The sequence below is a fragment of the Chelon labrosus genome (genome assembly GCF_963514085.1).
Source record: "Chelon labrosus genome assembly, chromosome: 8".
Lineage (NCBI taxonomy): Eukaryota > Metazoa > Chordata > Actinopteri > Mugiliformes > Mugilidae > Chelon > Chelon labrosus.
In genome coordinates this window covers 5516304-5539727 of record NC_140358.1, presented here as the reverse complement: position 1 = coordinate 5539727, position 23424 = coordinate 5516304, and the positions used below count along the sequence as shown (strand labels likewise).

General features: G+C 40.4%; 1 protein-coding gene across 1 annotated transcript in view; it reads right to left on the bottom strand.

Annotated features, from left to right (window-relative positions):
- Positions 1-23424, bottom strand: part of slit3 (slit homolog 3) — a 220386-nt gene that overhangs the window by 76121 nt on the left and 120841 nt on the right. The window contains exon 6 of the mRNA XM_084549682.1: positions 12400-12471. Within this exon, the coding sequence (XP_084405808.1) occupies positions 12400-12471 (72 nt within the window). The remainder of the gene's footprint in view (positions 1-12399; positions 12472-23424) is intronic.

The window sequence follows — 23424 nt, the reverse complement described above, 5'->3', positions numbered from 1 at the left end:
TTCTCACATGTAAGGCAAACATGCACGAGAACGCATCCAGTTTCTTTGCCCACTAAATTGTTTAATTTTTAAAGTTGTACCAGTGGAGCCACACAAACAACTGCTCTATTTAGCCACATTCTTAGTTTAAATTACACTGAAGGGAAAAGCTGTGCACACACACACAGAAATACACACAAAACCAGGATATTCACTATACTTAAAATACCATTAGGGCAAAAAGATGGAGCCCATTCTGTCCTCACAATAGCAGGAGACAACAGACACTTAACAGTAAACTTGTATTATATCTAGGCTGTTGAATTATTCTAGTGCATGGCCATAAACTGCATCTTGTGTTTTTTTTCTACAGTGAAACACTCCGTAAAAAACACTGGTGAAGGAATGTTTAAACTTTTATTAATTGATATTACATTGCATACTTTGTATGATATCCAAGTATTATAAAATATAAAAATGAAATTGACTTGATGGAACAAACATACGTCTTTTCAAATTGTTTTAGAAGTGTATTTTTTGATAGGAATAGTAAAAAAAAAGATTATATCAGATGAAAGAAAATGATTTACTTTAATATAATATATATCTTTCTGTAACTACCTTTTATTTATTTTTTTAAACATATTTCAGTGTACCAGAAAAGCTTCCTTTTCATGTCAGTGTGGAACTAAAATATTAGATACCCAGGGTGGTGGGTACTCCCATTGTTAGTAATTGTCTTTTGGCAGTTAAGTAATTTTGGCTTTGGTCTTTGTGTGGATATAAGATGATTTCTTTATAAGAGTGCTGTTGGAAACATCATTAATGAGTAATGCTCTCCAAATGATTCCCACTTATTCTGTATTCCCAAACCTTCAGCCACGCCGGGGTTTGGCATCTGACAAAGAAAAGGCAATTGAGTAAGGGAGGCCCAGGGAAGGTGAGGCCGACTAGTCAACAGCTCAGAGGATGGAAATCGAATTCACTGCCACCAGCTTACAAGCTAGATGGATTCACATAGTTTTAGTTTTCTTGCTCCTCTCCTCTCCTGATGTAACAGTAAAAACACTCTAGAAGAATGGCAATCACAGAACTTCCTTGAATTGATAATATCTGATCAAACTCATGTTGGTTGATGGAGACACCAAAGCAAGTTATTTTTGTACATATCCTGGAATCACATCCGACAATGATGAATGAGACAACGGTGAGAGGGATAAGCAAAGAGTGAGTGAACAGAAGAAGTGTGAGCATGGATAAGATGAGAGGGGGAGGAGGGATGAAAAGGACAGACAAAAATGGAAAGGGAAGTAAGAAAAAATAATACAAAAAAATGTTAAAAAAAAAAAAAAAAATGCATCAGTGTGTGTTTGAGAGAGAGAGAGACAGCTACAACCAAAGTGAAAGTCACCTTGTGGAGTTACAGTGCACCGAGCAACCCCGTCCATCTCCCCTTATGAATTATGACAGTCGCTAGCTGGCCAAAATCCCTCTACTGCGCACACACACAGACACTCACTTCACCCGTCTATTTCTCACTCTCTCCCAGTGGTACAAACTCGACCAGAAAGCTGTACTTTGTGGAGAAAAGTGATCATAAAATATGCAGGTGTTCCAGTGCTCTTTAGAGTGCTTCTCAGACCCTTCGACTCTGTGTATGTGTGCGTGATGTGCCACGTGGCCATGTCATGTAACAGCAAACTCGCCCTATTTTTTCCTCTCTTGTTTTTTTTTTTGTTTTTTTCCTAAACATCTTGCCTTTCCTCACTCCACCTATCTCTCTTTGTCACACCCTGAGTTTCTATCTGTCACAGTTTCAGCTTCTTGAAAATTCAATTCACTTCAATGCGGTGGACATCATTGCCATGACATCTGACCTGCTTCTCATTCTTTCTCTAAAGCTCAATCCTTCCTCGCCCGACCTGTCATTTTTGTGCGGCATCAGCGGAAAGGTAGGCCGCCCTGCAGGAGGGGATCAACGAGGAGGCTACGTGGACATACTGAGACGATCTTCCACCATTTTTCTAAACATCACAAAAGCTTCTCTTTTATGTGTTCCATCTGCAGCGCATTTGCTCTTTTATGTTTGGAAGTATCCAAAATATGTGTTTTTTTTCTCTGCTGCACAGTTGTTTTAGATGTACAAAGCTGTGTACATGGATAATATGTAACATACTGTAACTCTTCAGTTCTCTCCAGTACTCTTCATAGTGCTGTTTGCATCAGTGTGTTAATATTAACTTGCAAAAATATTTATATATGATAGTTAAAGGGCCTATGTGCTTTGTGCAAACACTTGGTATTCACTGAAGCACATGACCCAACAAACTTACAGCAAATGTGCAAGAAAGAGATTTTCTCCACAACACTTCAATAGGTGCTGCGTGCTGAAGGACACATATTGGCTTTTTCACACATATTGGCTTTTTCAGGGGCCAAACTGGTAGAGATTATCAGATTCTTTTTATGTTACTGATGGTATTGAGTCTCCGCACAAAGGGTGGAAACCAGTGGTTTCAGAAATCCATAAGGGTAATGTAAAGACTCTACAATAAAGTCACATCCCATTTTTACGCATGCCAGTCAACGAAATGAAAGAAACTTAAACTCAAGCTGTGATCTCCGCAGAGATAAAGGGGTATAAGCTTGCGGCCCAGGAAAGAGTTAATGGCGGACTTCTTGGTTCTAAAGCTTTTAGAGAGGAAGCACAGTTTGAAGGTTCAACAGTGCAATAGTGTGCAGCGACTTTGCAGTGAAACATCGGGCATACAGCACATTCTCCTCACTTTAAAGACCATAATTCGTTTAGATGTGGAGATAAACTATTCACTGAAAAATTCACTCTCTATTCATTTTCTAACTGAGATAAAGACATTCTTGAAAAATGAAACTGATTAATTCTATTTATATCTGAAAATGATCAAGTACTTATCATTTATTGTCATTAATCTTCATTGTCAGCTGAAAAAAAAAACTTGAGTTGAAAGATCAGTGAACAAAAACCACGTCTAATTCAACTGGTTGAAAACTGGCCGATGAATAATTATTAATTAATCAGCTTCATATTAGCCTGACACAGCCGCTCAGTACTACTCACAAAGTCCTTGGAAGCGTACACATTTGTGCACACACAAACACACACAGATAGATGGAACGTCAAACTGTGTGTGTGGCCGCGTGTGTGTGTGCTTCACTGCCAGAACCATTTTTGAATTCATGATTATGTATGCATACATTTATTAAGACACTTGCATATTTTTCCACCCTGCATGTGTTTCTGTGTGTGTGTGTGTGTGGGGGGGGGTGTGTATGTGTGTGTGGGTGCCCTTTCCCCATCTCATTGGGATGCAAGGCGTGAGCCCATCGAGTGAGAGCTGTCCAGGCTAGCTTTGGAGTCATTAGTGCGCTCGTTAGTCCAGTTATGTTAAATCTAAATTACCATTCATCATCACACAGGGACCCATCATTTATTCTGATGTGGCCTGGCAGACATACGTGCTAACTGGATTAACTCATTCAAAGACACGCAGACACACTTGCTAAAACACAGTGGAATTCAAAATCAGGCGTTAGCGATGAGGTAAGTGCTTTAAAATAGATTATATATTATTGACTGAGACATTGCAGGGCATTAGCGATGATTGGTTCGTCCTTGTGAATGCAAAACATCTACAAACTGCACCTTTCTGCAGACAAACACAACTGAATACAGAATAATAAATCAAGAAACTATGATCTACAGTACAATTCATGGCTAGCTGGTCGACTAGCGGCGTAATTGGAAGCTAAAGGTTACAAAAATCTGTTCACATGCTGGCGTTCGCAAGTGGAACAGTGACTATTCCACAGTAGTTAATTAAGCCATTTAAGTTGCAAGATCTTCATTCAAAATAACAGTCATGTACATGGACAAAGTACAAAGGTAGTAAAATACAGCTTCATGTTTCAGGAATAAAAAGAAATATTTAGGCTCTTTTGCATTTCCTCGTTGATACAAATGAATAGAATAGTATATGGAAATACTTCAAGGTACAGCGGAGGAAGGCTGGCCTGCATTCAATGTTGGCACTCAGTATTAAATTAGCTCTTGCTGAGTAAAAACACACACACGCGCTGTTACATATAGTCATTAGCCGCTACAGGAGGAATGTCTACCATCTGCGCTGACGCGATTGCAAAGACGAGGTATTCTGCGGGAATCAAACTGACTAAGTGGATCGAGCAGGTCCTCTGCCAAATATAAAGACTGTGTTTATCACATAATTACATTTCCACTTCTGCTGCGTTTATTAGCCTTACAAGTTTTGAGCACAAACAGCTTTGACCATGAAAGGCTTTCAAAATAGGTGGAATCAAAGTGTTAGGAGAAAAGCCAACCGTGGGCTTGTTGAATTTAACGGTCATGGTTCTCCTCTCACTCATGCGCTGAAGAAAATCGAAGTTCAACTTTCTTTTGATGTGTTTGTGGAAACTTCACAACTTTGACTATGAAAACATGAAGATTTGATTTGAGTAGGAAATCCTCTGCTTTGTTAGTGAGTTGTAAGTCAAGACAGGACACGCAGCTTGTGAACAGGTCCGACCTTTGCAACACACACTCGGAGAATCTTTTTATTTGTTGTTTTCAATGATGAGAGGAGGAATTTGTTCCAAGTTGTAAAATATGTGTAAGAACCTTCACAACATCTGAAGCCTTCAAAAGCTTGTACGGAGATGAAAGTCACGTCATTAAAATCAAACTTTTCATGTTAACACAGTAAAGATGACGGTTATGCACCAGTTACGCTCACATTAGGAAAATGACTTGTTTAGACTTATTGTGCAGCACTAATTCATTCTAATAGGTGTTTAATGACAAATTTGATAAGTCCACCCTGGCTTGGAATCTGTTTGTGAGTTCAAGTTAAGGAACAGAGAACCAAGTGTTCATCTGTCTCTGTTGTCTCTTCAAAGTTTTTGAGCTTTAATGAACACTTGTTTTGGCACTTCAGAAGTGCACTGCCAAACCATGGTAGAAATAACTTAAACAAGTGCTGTTTTCATACAACATAATCAATGCAACACTTTCTTGGGAGAGCTTCACACATCCAAAGCACCTTATGTGTTATCAGTATGTATTTTGTTTTTTTTATTCCCCACGTTTATAACGTAGTGTAATCTTGACGAACTGCAGCATAACCTCATCCTTAGCCCAAACCACCTCATGTGTCACTGAATACCATACAATGACATGTAAAAAGCTTAAAATGCGTTGCCATAGTAGGCAAAATGTGCCAAAGGTCGTGTGCTATTGTGTGAATGATAACTGTCTGAAGTGCATAAGCTAAGAAGAACATTTATTGTATTAAATTCTAGGTCTGAGGTGGGATACAAACTCCAATCTCCTCCATGAAAGTCAAATGTGCTTCACTCACCATCTCAATCTCCGTTCCTTGACTTTCCACTTCTAACAAAAAAAGCCACAGTAGCACATAAATTGTGCACTGGAGAATCCTCCAATATGAATCTATCACTGTCTTAGAGATTCTGGGCTGATCATTCATACCTTTCAGCTGGATCTCCCAGCAGAGCTGACACCCTGCTAAAGGGCATTCTTGATGCTTGATGTTAAGAGATACTGCACGAAAAGTGTTTTCTTCATTTTCCTGCCCAGTGTGTTACTCTGAATTACACAGGGTAGTTTGAAACCGGCAACCGGCATGGTAAATGCCAAATGTCTGAAACAGTTTTCTGCCAATGGCGCTTCATGAAGTATTCACTATCTTGGATCCTGTTGTGTTGCACACACCTGAGATGAACAGTTTAAATCAACAGAAAGTTTGTCCCTGCCTACCCGCTCCTACGTCCCTCAAAAGAACTGTCACTTTTTGTTTTCAAGCAAAATGTAGACATAATTGTTCATAGTTAGTGAAAATTATTGTGACGACCATCTGACGTGTTTAACTGTGCTGTGTCTCCTAGAGGTGTGTGTGGAAAGTCTTCCACTTGAGCTGACTAGGGACACCTGGACCAATGAGCCAAGAAGCTATTCAAGCTGTCACCTTAAGGAGTGCAGACATAAGAAGCAACTAGCAGCAATGTGGCAACAAAAGACAATTAATTTTTAATGAAATTCAGCGGCTTGTAGCAATGCAGTGTGGAGTGGGTGGGTACCACGCTAAACTACTCTGAAGCAATGCGATTGAGGGGACAAACAACGGAGTTCCAGAGTCCCTTGTACATTTACCGCAGGGAAACAACATCCATGATTTTGGTCTTGAAGCATAAGGGAAATGTAGATTAAACTGTGTTGAATTGGTCTTCAAATAGAAGAAGAGCTGGCTCCATCCATACACTAGCTATATTTTTATATTTTAGTTTCGCTCAGCAACATACGAGAAGGTTACCCATGCAACCAGAGGCTGAATTGCCACTAGCGACCAACAGTCAGCTACAAAGCAATGAGCAAATTTCTTCTTCAGGCTTCTCAGACACGCTCATCATGTGCTTTGTTTGGGTTCGCAATAATATTCTCCAACAACATCCACTCAACCACTGACCTCACTGACAGCCACATCTCATCTACTTTGCTTGTTTTGTAAATAAACCTGTTAATTCAAGCGCAGCTTTGTTGCCTCGGCCTTTGCTCGTGACTGCCCTTACAGCCGTCATTATTTCGGTCATGAAAAGATACTTCTCTCAGGCAGTGTTGTGTTAGTATACAGGCCTTGGCAGACAAGACAAAAAGTTAATTTCTGAAATTGACTTTCAGCGTCGCCGCCAAAAGACTCTCTCCTCTAATTTTCAGGCAGGGAAAGCTTACCTAAAATCACCTGAGCGCGTTAATTTCCCTCTTTAATTTTTCACCATGGCAGTATTGGAGTCCGTCTCCATTACTTGGCACTGGAAAATGACTGCACGGATATTAACAAGAACGCCAAGATGACCCGCAGAAGAGGTCAAGCTGAACCGAAGTCCGTGGCAATAAAGAACTAAGACAGCAGTTTATGACTGGCCACATGCAGGTTGAAATTCAAACAGTATGTGATTTTATGATTGATGCTCTTCTTCCGGGAAGGCAGATAGTGATATCCAGATACCTAGTTATTAAAAAATTCCATTCGTTTTTAAGATTCAGTTTGTTCCCTTGTCCTCTAGATGACTTGAATTTATAATACCAATTATTGAATAAAAACTATTTAACTTCCAATCTAAAAAATAAAATAAACAACTTTTTAGTGTAGGCTGTTAAAACAACCTGAAAACCAACACATGAGTAAACGAGATGGGGTCTCCATCCTTACTTTGAAAAATGCTGTACTGAGTCTATCTGACAGCCTTGGTGGTCTGGAAACAACAAAGGGCCAAATTGAGTCAGTCAGTCAGACATTTGTTCCATCAATAATTAATGCCTCCCTGCTCTCCTCACTCTGATCCTTTCAATCTATTTTCTATCACAGTTCTTTCCCTTTTTTTTACCCGCTAATGTCACATCAGTGTTTCTTCCTTCTTTTCTGCCTCCCATTTCATCTCCCTTTTACTCTCTGATGTCTTTTATACCTTTGTGTCCTGAATCCCTTTCTTCTTCTCTTGTTTTCTAGCCACAGGAAAGAGGGAAGTTTTTGTCTATTCTTGTTTGTATTTGTCCTTTATCTGCTTTAGAGTGTGTATACATATTACTCAGATGTCTATCCTTTTGCTGGTTCTTTCTTTCTTTCTTTCTCTCTTTCCCTGCCTTTTATAGGTCCCTTCTCTCCACATACATCTCTTCATCATCTGCCTCTTACTGCCTCCACATTTCTGCATCTCTCTATCTCTCCCTCAGCATTGCCTGGTTTCTCCCTCCCTGTCTCCTCAGGTCCGACTGTGAATAAATAAATTATGTACAGGAAACTGGCTGGCTTTTACAACACCAATACAACGTATGCCTTCCTTTCTCTCCCCTTAAATTCCTCCTTGTGCCCTTTTCCATTTTGCGAACGCCTACCCTCACCCCCACCCAAATCTCTCTTCTCGTTTGCCTCTCCTGGCCGAAAAAAGGATAGGATAGTAACCCCACTTCTTTTGGGGTCTAAATAAATCATAGCCCCACACTGCCTTGCTCTTACAGCACCAATCCTCCACTTTCATCCTGGCAGCCATGAAAGAGAGAGGAAGAAGCGAGAAAGAAAGAGACTATCTAAGGACATACGAGTAAAGGGAAAGAGTATCAGAGGAAATGGTGAATGTAAAAGTATCTTGAGTCATATCCCTCTTTCTTCTTTCTAAACCTCTTCAGGAAACTAAACTCTTCTTCAAAACCAGACAAGAGAAATTCAAAAACGCTTTCCCAAAACTTCTTGGATATGCTTCATTTCCTAGAGGGCAAAAGTTAGTTCTTTGACAAGCACCCGTTACTGAGAATACTTTCAGATGTTTTACTTTCTGGACTAGTAAAGTATGGGTTTTATTTTGCTCCATGGCACTTTGGGATGTGTACGTACAAAGTGCCGTCATGTAATCAAAATGACAAAAAAAGCGGTATTTCATTTTCTATCGATCTCATGAAACTGCAGTATTTCCCCTTTTTCAGTTTTAAAATTCGCAATAAATAACCGTTTTTGTCCACAAAGGATTAATAATTATGGCTTTTAGTGCTAAACGAATGCACAACTTTTTCCTTTTATGGTGGTTCAAAATATAATCCTTTCAAATGCCTCATAATTTTAACATGTTGTCTGATTTAATATGCCACCCCTTAATTTCCGGAGAACAATTATAATGAGATTAATGAAAACACCAAAGTAAAATCGATTTAGCATTTTTAAAATGAGCCAGACGCCCCAATATTCAGCTTAGACTCATCAACGCTGCTCCTGTGAAACATATTAAGCTCAGATAAAGCCTAGTCTACCAAGAAACATTGGCTAATTAAAAATGACTAGATTAATTAAAGTGGAGATTCATTAGCGGCACGCGGAGAGCTGCTCTTCTTTCAATTAACATGACGCACACACGCACGCAATACATATTCATTTGGCTGCAGCCATACAACGCTTTTGCAATTTCTGATTTATAGCAATGTATACATACATATATGCATATTCAAATGCAAATACAAACATAGAAACACAAAGACACAGACACAGAACCAAGGACACTTGCTGACACATGCATATCCAACCAGTGAACACAAACATATATGTGAGGTCCCACTTTAACAAGATACACAATTACATCCCTGTTTCCAGATGTTCCACTACGGCTTCATTTAACAATATTTTTATTTATTATTATTAGTGTTATGTTGGTAATTTTATAATTTTTGTATTCTCCCTAAACAGATTAATCATCTTTAATGTGCCGAAAACAAACATATATATATATATATAAATACTAGTTACAATCTCCCACTGAATAAAGCGACATTTACAAATGGCTTGACCTAAAGCAAATCCTCAGGCTGGAACAAGCAAATATTTCAACATCATTGCTTGATGAGAGGCCTAAATCGTGATTGACTAATGGATTAATCAATCAATTATTACAACACTAACTCAATACTTAATCTAAACCTAATAATTGTAGCTTAAAAAAACGTCTTAACCCTTAAAAGAGGTTCGCTAAAAATGTCCCCGCCGTTAAGGTCTTAAACTGGTCCTCACAAAGATGGAAACCCTGTACACGAGGACACTCACACAGACATGCAGGCACACACACAAAAGTGGACACACATGAATACACACACACCTACCTGATGGTGCAGTCACATGACCTCCAATCACTGTTATCTCTATCATCCCATTTCGTACTACGGTCACGAATTCAACCCCAAGAGCTGAACAGATGGGGCTGCGTCTGTGTTTGTGTGTGTGTATGAATATGTGCAAATACATCTGTGTGTGTGTGTTAAGACGCTGAAATGAAGATCAGTCCAGCGGCAGAATTGCTTACTGTCATTCATGCCCTTTGCACACGTGCACAAAGACTGTCAAGCGCGTGCGCACGCACACACATATACACACACACACACACACACCTGCCTTTATTAAAACGTCACATTCAGTGAATATACTGTGTGCTGTCATGCTGTCTGCTGTGAATGGGAACGGCTACGTATTTACAGTGAATTGTAAATCCTGCCGAGCACTCAGCTGTCAGAGTCTTATGAATTGCTAATATGTTGTATCTCGCACTGCCGATCCCCCCCTCTATCTGCCCCTATCACTTTCATTGTGCGCTGAGCAAAAAGTGATGCCTGCGAATCAAGAACGGAAACTTAGCGAAAAGGAAGTGAAACACGATGACGAAAGGAGAATAAGGACATTTTAAATGAAAATCTACAATACTGACTTGAAGCACAGCATTTCAAATGTAATACTTGTGCCTTTATTTCATTGCTAATAAGATTTGATTTTGTTCTAGATGAGGTCTACAGTATATGCCGCCATACGGTGTATTGAACCATTTACCACTGTATCCTCTGGTCTCTTTAATCATTCATGGGAACACATTAGGCAGCACCAGACTGCACCAAGAACAATCGCACCTACTACAGCAGGATACTAATCAAGACGTCCCTGACACTGCTGGGAATCTCACTGAGCATTTCCATCACAAATGTTTTGAACTGGGTAACCGTGAGGAAAATGTTCTTCTAATCCCTGATACCATCATTCTTATATAATTTCAAGAATAATAAAAATCTTACGTTGCAGAGAAAAGTGGAATTGGTGGTTTCAGTTACACATTTGCAGTTGACACTTTTGTGAAAACACATGTACCCAATAGATTCCTGGATGGATTTTTCATTCAATCACCGTTCTGGTTTCTGTCATGTATTTGCAGGCTTTATGTAATAGACTCTGGTTTAAATGCTGTCTCCCAAAATGCTGCGTGATACAGTAAGCTTTTATGTGATAATGAAACATATTTCCTCCAGAAGCAGCCAATTAGGGTTCTATTCATTTGAGCTGCCTAACTGATGAATAAAGGATCCGATTATTGTCACAATGTGTTTAAAACCATGACAACCAACAACTTTGGGCTTCTGCTAAAAATTTCAACTTCAGAACTGTATCATTGCACCACTGTACCACAGTATCTAGCCAGGTTGGGACAGCACTATCTTCCTTCTCATTTTCAGTTTTTCTTCATTTTCTTTCCTCCTTTTTGTTCTTTTGCCTCACTAAATGGTTCTTTGCTCTCTTTAATCTTCCATTAAACATATTCACAAACACTACTACTAGTCATTTGATTTCTCAGCACCATACAGCAGAATATATGTCCACTGCCAGCAACACTGCAGACCTTACCAATGCTTGTGCCAACAGAAGAATTAATCTCCTTGTTTTTTTTCTTAACTTCTTTCCAACTGAGCTTTTTTGGGAAATTTTGTCAAAATTGGGACCTGACACCACAACCTTGACATTCTGTTTTTTGGCAGACACAATGTTATATAATGTTGGGCAAAGTATATTAGCAGTTCAGTTCAACGTGCACAACACAAAACTGAGCACATCTGTTTCTGTGTTGGAGAAAATCACATTATGTACACACATATCCATGCTCAATGATAAGCACGTAACGTACACACACTTGTAAGGAAAAAATAAACACCTTTCCGAACACAGCTTGCACTGCACAGTCGCCAGTCACACATCTGAGCATAGTGACAAATGAGCAGCTCAAGAAATGTGGACAGATCAGATGCACACAATCTCTTCACACACACACACACACACACACACACACACACACACACACACACACACACACACACACACACACACACACACACACAAGCACACAATTCTTCACACAGCTGGACGCAAACATGCAAGAACATTAACGTATCCCCGTATGCAGAGGGGATCACCCACATGCGCTAACACACATGGTGCGAAGAAAATGCAAACCACAGCAGGTGGTAGATTGTGTGTGTGTGTGTGTGTGTGTTTGTGTGTCTCAGTAAATCGTAACCTCAACGCTTGCTGGCGAGTGCACAGGTACGCTGCACTTCATCCGCGCAAGCAACGCACACAAGTACTTGGATGCACCTCAGCACACACACATGTCACTACAGATTCACGCACAGGAACATACAAAGAAACTTAAGTTAAAGCTTTTCTCACACTGAAGACATGTAACACATTTATAAGGAGACAGCTGATAAAGAGCTGAAACAGAAAAGTAGATGAAGGGAAAAGAATGAAATGTGAAACACAAGTAAGAGGAGAGGAGAGGAAAATGTAAATTCTTACATTAAAGAGAAGCATGAAAGGACGAAGAGACAGGATAAGACAGAAAACAAAGCTCCAGTGAGAGGAGGAGAGCGCAGGACAGACCCTCTGTTTCGCAGACAACACATGAAGAGGGGGAGAGAGGAGAAGAGGTAACTGATGAGAGGAGGAGGCAGAGGAGGAGGAGAGAGACTGAGGACCAGGGTTTTTCTCTACTTACAGAATCTCCAGATCGCGCAGCGCTCGGAAAGCTCCATCTTCGATGCAGCTGATGTGGTTGCTGTCCAGTTGCCTGCACCGCGCACACAAACACACACAGACACACACACACACAGATGAGAGAGAGATGGGAGAGAGTCAGGCGCAAGTCTGCAAGGTCCGCTCAGCTGGGGGAGGGACTAACAAAAGACGGGCTGCGTGAATGAGTGTGTGTGCATGCGTGTGTGTGTAAGGTGATACCCCAGTAGTGGGTTTAAGGTAGCAGGTGGGAGACACCGGTTTTAACTCTCTCTCCCAGACACACACACTCAGTCACACACACTCTAGGGATACCTAGTCCAGATGATAGCACACAAGCTATAAGGTTAAGTCTCTCACCTCAGCGCTGATATGGCCAGCTCTGAGGAGGAGAGGAGAGGAAAAGGAAAGCATGAGAGAGGAGACCGGTGCGCTGAAGTGGCCTGCTTGGCGTCAGCCTATCACCTCCCTCCCTTGCCGCACGCCCAGCGCACACTGGCCACCGGGAGAGAGAGGGAAGAGAGAGGTAGACACAGTGCAGAAGAGAGCGAGCGAGCCATTGCTACTAAAGCCCACCCTGCTTGTCTGTTCTGTAAATATTAATTGCATTTCTCCTCTCCTCTCCTCCTCCTTTCCCTCCTCCCCATGTCCTCTTTTATTCTTTTTTTCCTCTCTCTGTAGTGAAAGAGGGAGTAATTTCATTACATTAGGCCAGCCAATCCATTAAGGGCCTTTTACCGGCTCTGTCACTGAAACAATTTCATTAAAAGGAAAGCCTCCGTAAATCAACCTACAGTCACGACTCTGCCTCTCGTTCCCATTCTCCTTCCTTCCTCTCTCTCATTCCCTCTCCACTCTTCTTCTCTTTCCCTCTCTCACACTCCCCCTCCTCCCTGGCTTGCTCAACGACTTGTCCGCCGGAGTCCCAGATGCACCCTGTACCCCACCGTCATCCATCCTTTGCTTTTACTTTAATTTGCTCAGCTCTAGGTATTCCGCCCTCCTCCCCACCACCATCCAGCCCTCCATCCACGAACCCAACAACCCTGAAACCTCCGCTCCTCCCTCCTTCCATCCATTTCTCTGATCCATGCATCCTTCTGTCCCTTCTACCCCACTCTTCTTCTTCTTCTTCTTCTTCTGCAGCAGAGCAGATGGATGGATTGCAGACGAAAAGATTTCAAAGGGCAGACATTTAGAAGCGTCTCCTTGTTTTGCTCTTGTTTTTAACTCAACCGGGACGGATGAGTGGCATTTAGCCTGTTACAGAAACACACACACACACACACAGGTGGACACGCATAAAAGAAGCAGGAAAATGCTTTAACAAACACAAACTGACAGAAACCTAATCACAGTTCTTTCTTTTTTTTTTTTTTTTACTGTCTGCTCTCCAGACACTAGAACATAAAAGCATATCAGTCCATCCTAATCTTCCCCTCCTTGTCCCCTTGCTCATCTCATCTCTCTTTCACAAGCCCCTCCATTGCTAATCCCCCTTTTTTTTTACTTATTTCTTTTCCTTTTCCTGTTCTTGAACATTCATCTTCTCCCCTTTTCAAGTTCTCACACTCTCCATTCATAATCCATTTTTCTCTCTCTAATGTCCTCTCCTTTCTTCTCATCTTTGATTCCCTTTCACCTTTTCTCTTCTCACACCCCATCCATCCATCACTAATCCATTTCTTCGTCCTGTTTTCTTTTATCAGCCTTTTAAATCACTTTTTTTCCTTCTCTACAGAGCCTCGGTGTCTGCTTGGCACACTGCAGCACCTGTTATATCAGTCATGTCAGCTTTTAACCCTAAGGAAAGTGCTTCCCAAAACAGAATCTAGGTTTTCTCTGCAGGGCAACAGAAATTACATCAGAGCTTCGGGGACAGCATATTTTGTTTGATTTTATATATGTATGGTCACCGTGTGGTCCTGTGAAGAGAATCTCAGAGACATGTAAGTCCTCAGAGTGTCTGAAAAGTATATTTACCACCAGTACACCACAGTATCTGTCTGCATTTCAACAGGCAGCTGGCCAAAGAAAGGCCCAAGTGGCGTGACTCCAGGCTCATAGCTCTACCATAAAAGGTTGCAAACCAAATATAAAAATAATATTTACAGAAAGAAAAGCTACCATACAGAGCACATTGTAATTTTCATTTTTTGATCTTTGTACTCATAGAAAATTGTTCTCTGCACGGCAAAGCAAAGAAGCTTTCTCATGTATTTCTTCCCGATATTGACCAGCCACTAGTGGTTGCCAAAGATTCGGTTTGGACTCAAGAGAGTATGTAATGGCCATGGTCCAGGTTTGGCTGGCAACATGCTGTAATTATTTTCAACTATCCAAAGTCATCCGGCCGGTGACAGAGGTGTTCATATAAACAAACAACTTCCCTTAGTGCAGCTTCCATTTCATAGACATGGTTTATGTTTAAAAAAGTCAGAGGCGCACGAAATGGTGATCTGGAACTTATGTTGGACAAGAATGTTTACAAGGGGTGGTATTATGAGAAATATTTTCACCTCGAAACAACACATGTTCTGGAAAATGAGGAAATCAAAAGAATGGGTCCTCCACAAACAACAGAATTTGTTGTCTATACTTTGTAATCACTATGGCAGTTTTCCACAGTAAATCAAATTCTGTGAAGTATGTCCAAGTACCTGGTTGCCATGCCAGTGCTTTACCCCTTGATTCATGCTGACACTTTAAGAACAAATACAATACATGTGATACCAGCCAGTCCCAACTGATGAGATGTTTAGAACTATTTTGATGCAATGCTGTATTTAACTGGTGATTTAAAGAGAAGTTGTTTGCCTCATTATATGACAGTTCATTTATTTAGCACGACTTGTAAAGCAATACAACAAATATGTAGAAGAATGGCCTTATGTACACCGATCAGCCATAACATTATGACCTATTGTGCCGGCCTCCCTTGTGCCTCCAAAACTGTTGTGACTCATCGGAGAATGGACATGGGCCCTCATGTTTTTTTGAGTTGTTCCTTTTTGTGTGTGTCTGTGTCAGGCTGCATCCTGCTGGGGGTGGCTGCTGCCATCAAGGAGTGTCATCGCTATGGGGTGATCTAGGTGGATGGTACACGTCTAAGTAACATCCACACAAATGCCAGGTCCAACAGTTTCCCAGCGGGACATTGTATTGTCACAAGATGGTCAATGTTATTTACTTCTCCTTGTCAGTGGTTTTAATATTGTGGCTGATGAATTGGTGTGATATTGTTACACATTATCTTAAGTTTGTTTTCCTACTGTTTTCCTACTTGTTGGAAGAGTTGTGAGTGTGAGCATCTGTTAAATGAATGGGGTATGAAATATAGTTGGTCTGGGGATTGCCAACATATGGTGGTGCCATGTTTGAGTTTTATGTAATTAAAAGGCATGTGTATATTATTTCGTGAAGGAAACTGGCACAGAGCCTGATCTGCCATATGGAGAAAGTTGACTGTACTAACAAAACCCTTTCTGTTTGCAGTACTATTCTTTTTTATGTCCTAGAATATTAAGTATAGAGCTGTGTGATTCTAGAGGACAAGGGTTCACTGAGTCACTGAGTTTTGTCATTCTATTCATAAAGATAATGGCTCATGACAATGGCATGACTCTATATAACAACATACCACGCAATTTTAATAAGTGTTTCTATTGTTTATATCACAGCTATGAGCCTTGGTCATGGACAGCAGCATTGTTCATCTGTTCAGAAGCATAAAATGATCCACGTTTACATTTTACTGATTAGTTGTGACAAAGGAATTCATGACTGCCCACTTGAAGTAGCAAAGGTGGAAGCAGTTTGACATTGTTACTGCATCCCAAACCATTAACCATGACCATGAGCTTACCATAATAAGTAGTATTGGTTGCTGAAAACAGAAACCACAAATGTTTCATTTTCAAAATGGTTTTGCAAGGCACTGACAAACTACATATTTAGTTGTTTAGTGACAGCAGGTTGTTGTATTAAAGTACTGAAGACCTAAGCATCTCTGGTCATTCGATTCAAATGTCCCTCAGTTGCACAATATGTACTCCATTAAAAGAAAAAGACTACAAAAACCTCAAGTAATCACCTCACTCGGAGCAGACTGGACAAATTGGAGGAAATTTCCCATCAGACTGAGAAGGGAAGTGTTAGATAACACTTTCAAAAATAAAATATTAGTGGCTAATAACCCTGCAAACGCTTGATCCAATTGTTTTTCTTTCTGCACATGTCTGCCCCAAGTGGGGTAACCATCAGGTGGTGGAGGGAAAGAAACATGGCGGTAGCAAAACAACAAGCTGTTGAAACTAGTGTTTGAAAAGATGAACGAAACAGAAATGAATGTGGACAGCACTGTTGAAAATGTGGGTTTATCTTGGTCTGTTGTGGTAATTTTTGTCTATTGGATGAATTCACTGTCAGTAAAAGCGGAGAAAGAACTCTTTCTTTTGCAGATTTAATGCTACAGAGTGGGCAGAAAAAAAAAAAAATCTGTTCTGATTGATGTATTGGTGCATGCAAACACAAATGTCTTATCAGATCATTTTATTCCTAAATTTATTTTATATAGAGTCCGTGTCGATGTAATCAGCGTCTAACACGTCATCGGTGACTTCTTGATGTGAGGCTGAGGGAATCCCACCACTTTGAGGAGCTAACAAGAACTCTGACAAATTCTGAAATATCTTCAGCTTCTCAACTGTATGTATCTCTACAGGCTGGTTCTCTGATCACTTTTAGAAAATATAATCACTATCCTCAAGAATCCTCACATCTGCAATTTTCTCAGGATTGAGACTAACTACTGGATTCATATTGGTAGCCATGCTCTTCATCTTCCATCTTCATCCACGGTAAACGATTTCATCATCTGTGATATGATTGGATTCCTCTGACAGCTTTGTTCACCAAGCACCCTGATTAGTGGTGACATGATTGGTATCAATCCGGGATGAGGGCGACTTTGTGTGTCTGCGTGAGCCTTTGTACTGACGTGTTGCATTCATAGTCGGCGTGTGTTCTATTGTGAGTTCCGATCATGGATGTTTGTGACGGGGGATGGAACGGGGGTCCAAAATTTAATTTCCTTCCATGTAATTAGTTAGTGTGTTTAATCATGTCTATCATAAGGCCTATTGGCAGACTGATTCAAAGCTTCCCTCTGCTACCATCTGGAGCCGGGGGAAGCACACACACACACACACACACACACACACACACAAAGTGCTACCACTGCATGAATCCATCAGTGAGCAACCCCTACTAACTGAGTAATTAATGAAAGACAGAAGAAGGGTGCACTGTAACTGGGTTTCCATTCACTGCTTATCAATGAATAATGTTTCATCACAACTGAAAATGAATGCACTTACTTCAGTAAAATAATAATAAATAAATAAATAAATAAGTCTTGATGCAAAACTCCTTTGCTGATAAAGAAAAAGTTTGGTGACAAAGAAATGTCAGAAAAAAAAATTCATAAATAAGGATTCTGTGTTATTTATTTTTTTGAGCAATATTACAAGACCTGACTGATCATTTGTATACTCTGGTCAAGCCATTTTAAGTGAATGACATCAGAGATGCTTGAGTAAAGTAAAATTGCTGATTAATACAGTTACAGTCATTTGGGTTATTTGTCTAAAGTGAAATATGTATGTTTTTTGTTGTTGTTGTTTTTTTGTTTGTTTGTTTTTTTGCTGAGATTTAATCACCCTCTCTTACATTTTACCAAATAAAGAAATAACTGACTGACAGCTAAACTCATTTAGTCACCACTTCTGCTTTATAACTGCTCAAATTTGTAAGTGATGCCACTAAGAACTCTTCAACAAAAACCCTCACTTTGTCATTTTTGACTATCAAGCAAACCAAATTAGACACTTGCAGAGCATAAATAAGCCTTTGGAAGTCATGGCAACTCTTTCCTTTTCATTAGCCTAAAAAACAGCCGCAGACTGCCAATATTCCCAGTTAATGTGCGCAATTTTATACCACCCCCATCTTTGAAACTTTTCCTCGAAAAACATATACGTCATATATGGACCTAACTTCTCTAATGGCCACTAAATGAACGTATTTTGACATCTTTAAAGCAATCTGATATTTGCATTTAGTCAATGCAGTAAATTATAATTTGAACAAAACAGGGTAGGCTTTGAGTTGCAAATGCCGGGTCTGGTTTTAGTGATGTTCAAGGGTACAGGAAGCAATGTCACATTTTTCACATAATCATGAGTCCATATTGCAGTGAAGGACACTAAATGGCTTTCCATCCAAGTTACTTTTCATATCGAATGGGACAAACTAAATATAAATGTACATTTGCTTGACATGTATAATCTTCATAACCATGTTAGCAAAGCCATGTTAGGAAAATAAACAGTGAGGGAATTGGAAATATACTTATCAAATGTATCTAAAAAAAAAAAAAATCTAAAATCTAATTACAGTCTGCCTCTATATAAACTTTGAAGGTTGTGTATTCTGAAAATGTTTATTTAAGCACATTTTAAATCAACGCAACAAAAAAACGCAACTATCTTGCTGAGTAACAAAGTTACAATTCAGACAATGCTACTGATATTTCCTCCTCCCCATCTCTGGTGATCCTGGCCTTTTCAGTCACATCCTGCCATTTAACGATGTGTGAAGGGGGACTGGTGTTACGCAAAGAAGGATGGGAATCCAATTAAACCTGTTTAGAAAGGTGGACATCATGTCTACATCCTTCTTCCCTGCAACTCCTTACATTGCATTCTTTCAGTGTACAATGCCGTCCTGACCTCAAAAGGAACCGCTTTTGTATATTTTCTGGCTCCGACTTTTCATTGTTGGGATTGGGGGAAACATAAAATCAACTGAAGGCAAACACCTGCAATGACACAGACACACAACGGCGCTGATGTGTGGGTGTGCGTGCGTGTGTGTGAGTGCACGCAGACGACACAATGTTCTCACCTCCCTCTGAGGCGCTGTAGTCATAATTCAAACAAACGGCCATCTTGCACTGCATTGTGGGTAGGGAAGCATGAAGCATGGAAGTGTTTTACGAGGGAGAAAAGAAAGGAGAGGATGACAGGAAGGAGGAAGGTAAAGAGAGAAAAAACTTTATATATTCTTGTACTGTGTAGCCGTATTTTGCTGAAGAAATTACATATAACATTCTCTGAACACGTTCTACCAAAGCGCCTAGAGGTAGTGTGTAGCTGTTGAGCATGGGTAGACCCAGCGTGAGAAATGGATTAAATTTGATCACAATAAAAAAGGTGGGTAAGAGAGCGAGAAGGCAGGCAGATGGAAAACAAGGTACACTATGAGGACCTGATGGCTACAAAAGATAAAAAGCGTGTCTTTGTGGGCACTGGGGTGTAATGTGAGGGCATATGAAACAGCTGTACCTTATCCGATGCGCCCATGCTTCTCTGTAATCCAACCGCAGCTATTTTGCCACCCAACATGAGTGACAGACATGTGTTGTGATTTAAGCGTGACTACAGCTGAGCATTTACAGTATCTGAGGTTGATTAAATTTATTTCAGCTTCCCTGTGTCTCCTCAATTCCTCAAGAGCTCTACAGCAGCAATATTGCAAATATATGAGAATACTGAAAGTAGGCTTAAACATTAGTCTGACAGAATCCCAACATATTATGGTGAGTAATTTGTCAGATGTTGCTGGCTGTAAATAGCTGAGATATAATTTGGGTGGAAGTCACTGCATCAGACCAGTTTTAGGTTGCTGTTGCCAGCCTGTCACAGAAGGATGTGCAAACAATCTTCTGTAAATTTTCCCTACGAGAGACTCTCCAGATAAATCAATAAAACATGAATCCAGTTTATGGTGTGTTAGTGTATCATGTGTCATTTCAACTCCACCTTCGAACTGAATTTTATTCTTAGCTTTAATTTTTGTTTTATGAGTACATAAATCCATTGCTTAATTGTTTGTTGTTTCCAAAGCAGCCTGTATCAAACTGCACCCTTGGGTGATGAATGCATTTTGTATTAGTTATAGGACACCTCCAATTCATTATGTTTTTAGTTTTTAACTTTAACAGTGTTAAGCTCACATACTTGCAAAAACAGTGCAGCATCAGTTGTGCAAATGCTCTAGTCAAATGTTCACGATCATTGAAGATCATTGTTAGTTACTATTTTTGCATTTCTGTCACCCCACGACATCAAAGAATTACCAGCAATCAAGGCCACCAGTGACGTCAACTGGTGTCTGCTGTTTCTGGACCAAAAAGTTGCACTGGAATGCACTGTTAAGACAACAACAACTGGTACATACGTTCTGAGACTGCGTGACAGGAAATAACTCTTCATACTAGCAAGTAGCAGTAGTCCGTATTAATTCTCCCTCCTAAGAGCTGCTATTAGTTGGAAGGGAAGAACATCACATTGAGCTGGCCTCTCCCAAATCATGTTGCTCTGCTGGCCTACAATTTATTCATTCTAGATTATCATGTTGTTCTGAAAATATTTAGGTATTTTAAAGTTCAGATGAGATGAAGATGCAAAGGACAGTTTTTGTGTGCCCTATTGATCATGTCATTTGCTTACTTTTGTCACATCCAATTATCTTCTCATGCACTGGTTTGCTTAGGTCATAAGTCAATCAAAATGATCTCTCACTGAAGCGCTGAGCCACCAATTCAACATGCTGGTGGCAAAAGCTCCCATATGCTCCCAGATGGATCGACACTAGCAAACGGACGTACATCAGCTTGGCGTGTTGAAACCACTACATTGAAAACTGATTATCCCCCGGTTAACATCTGCGGGGCCAGTCAAATCACTTTCATGCAGTGATGGAGAGAAGAGTAGCAGTAACGTAGCCATAATTTCATGGAATTTATTTACAACAAAATGGCTTTGATTTGTGTACAGAGGAAAAATGTGACTGCACGTCACATGTCAAAAAAAGACCTTACGATAAGCTCGGGAGAAGACTAATGCACATTCAAAGTCATACTTGACATGATGAACCTTTCTGGCAAGACCAAAGCAGACAAGACATGACACAATCAGCCAAGACATGGCAAGACAAAATTAGATTTTAGGAAATCAGATTAGATGAGATTAGGTATGATAACATAGGTCTCCAGTGCGTACAGCGGATAGAACCATAAGACACAGAGCGTGTTACAGGAATTTTGGCACAATGTTTTATATCCATTCCATCTCCACATTTACCTGTCATTTGTAGTTTGACTGACAGGTCGAGTTTGTGGGAATGACAGGACCAGCAGTCAGCACATGCACACACAAACACCTACACACAGATGTATGGCATATACCTGTCTCCGTAGGTTAGCAGAAGACTACAGTAATGGTATTTGCCAGTTTCTTGGCTGTTTCAGCGAAGCAGTCATCTGATAGTGGGGTCGAAAGGGTCTGTGTGCGTGCGCATGTGTGTAAGGAAAAGTCCAATAAATGCCATACAATGCTAAGGTAGCCACCGGGCAGCATGAAAGGGAACAACCGGGTTGGAAAGACAGAGAACCTATCCTCTGAGAAACAGAGTAAGTGAGACAAAAAGAGAGGGAGAGATAGATTAAGAGTGAGACAAGGGAGAGGGTAAAAGCAAGAGAGAGAGACATATGAGAAAATCAATGCTGTGTCCACCAGGGACAGAATGTCATGAAGGTTTTTTTTTTTTTTTTTTTTTTTTTATTCTGTGGTATAATGGAGGGTTGGAGCCTTTTACTGCAGGAGTCACCTTGTCTAATGGAGGGAGGGATGCAAGGATAGCGGAGGGGCTAAAAAGAAGTAAAAAGAGTAAGTGAGAAAGAGGGAATTTAACGGGAGAGGGGGCTTGTTGGAGTGAGCTGGGAACATAGACATGGAGAGACCGGAGTTGAAAAGGAGGAATGAATGAGAGGAGGATTGGAGTAAACAAAAAAAGCATAGAAAGATGGGATGGCAGATTAGGTAGGATAGTGGAACGAAAATGGAAAGAGAGAAGGGTTGGAGAAAAAACAGACAAGTAGTGGAAGACAGAGAAAAGGCAAAATGTTTAACAGATGGAAAAGACACAAGCGGAAGGATAATGAATGACAGGAGTGTAAAATTGTTGGTTGGAAGGGTATAGGATGAAGATGTGAGGCAAAGAGGAGGTGAAAGAAAACACACAAAAAGGAAAAAGGACAAGGAGAAAGAGTAAGAAAGTGGCAGTAATGGATGGAGAAAAAAGACTAGGAGAATGTGTAAAAGGAGGAGAGCTGAAAGAGAACATGCTATAAGAAATCATAAAGGTAGGAGAAATGAATGATCGTGAGTCAGACCTAAATTTGATAGAAGAAGAGGTAAACTGATTCACCTTGTAGGTCAAAGCTATTTATTGCAAAACATTTTAAGTGGGGAAGAGATCATTTTACTGCCCGGTTTGATTGATATGACTTTATAGTTTTGGCAAGAAGTGAAGAGCCGCGTTATAGCAGCAAGCCCGTGTTATTAAGGTAAAGCCAGGGTGTAGGATATTAGAGTGGAACAAAGTCTACTGAATGTGCCAATTCCGGAAACTGGAAATATTCACAATCACATACTGTAGAGAGTAGATTGTGTTGACGTATGAATGTGACACTGGGAATCACCAGAAAACGCTTGCGCACTCAGCAAACCTCAGAGCTTAAAGACATTAGTATCAAAACACGAGATGGCGTAAGGTCACAGCTAAGTTGTGATGTGGTCCGCAGTTTTTTCGCTTCCTGGCACTGAACTTCAGATGGTTGTGAAATACTTGAGTGAGTCTAAGGTCGAAGATGAAAGGTGGTTTGTAACGTTTAGTTTGGATTGTGTCTGATGTCAGAAGCGAGAGTGGATTAGATGATCAGAAGCCAACCTGAACTCAAAGGTTTGGAGCCAAGCCATGAACTGGCACTCGCTTACTTACACACAAACACACACGCACGCACGCACACACAGAAAAGAGCAGAGAGTAGAGACACTTTCAGGCCCATTTAACATAAGAGCAATAATCTCTTGTGGACTCTGGT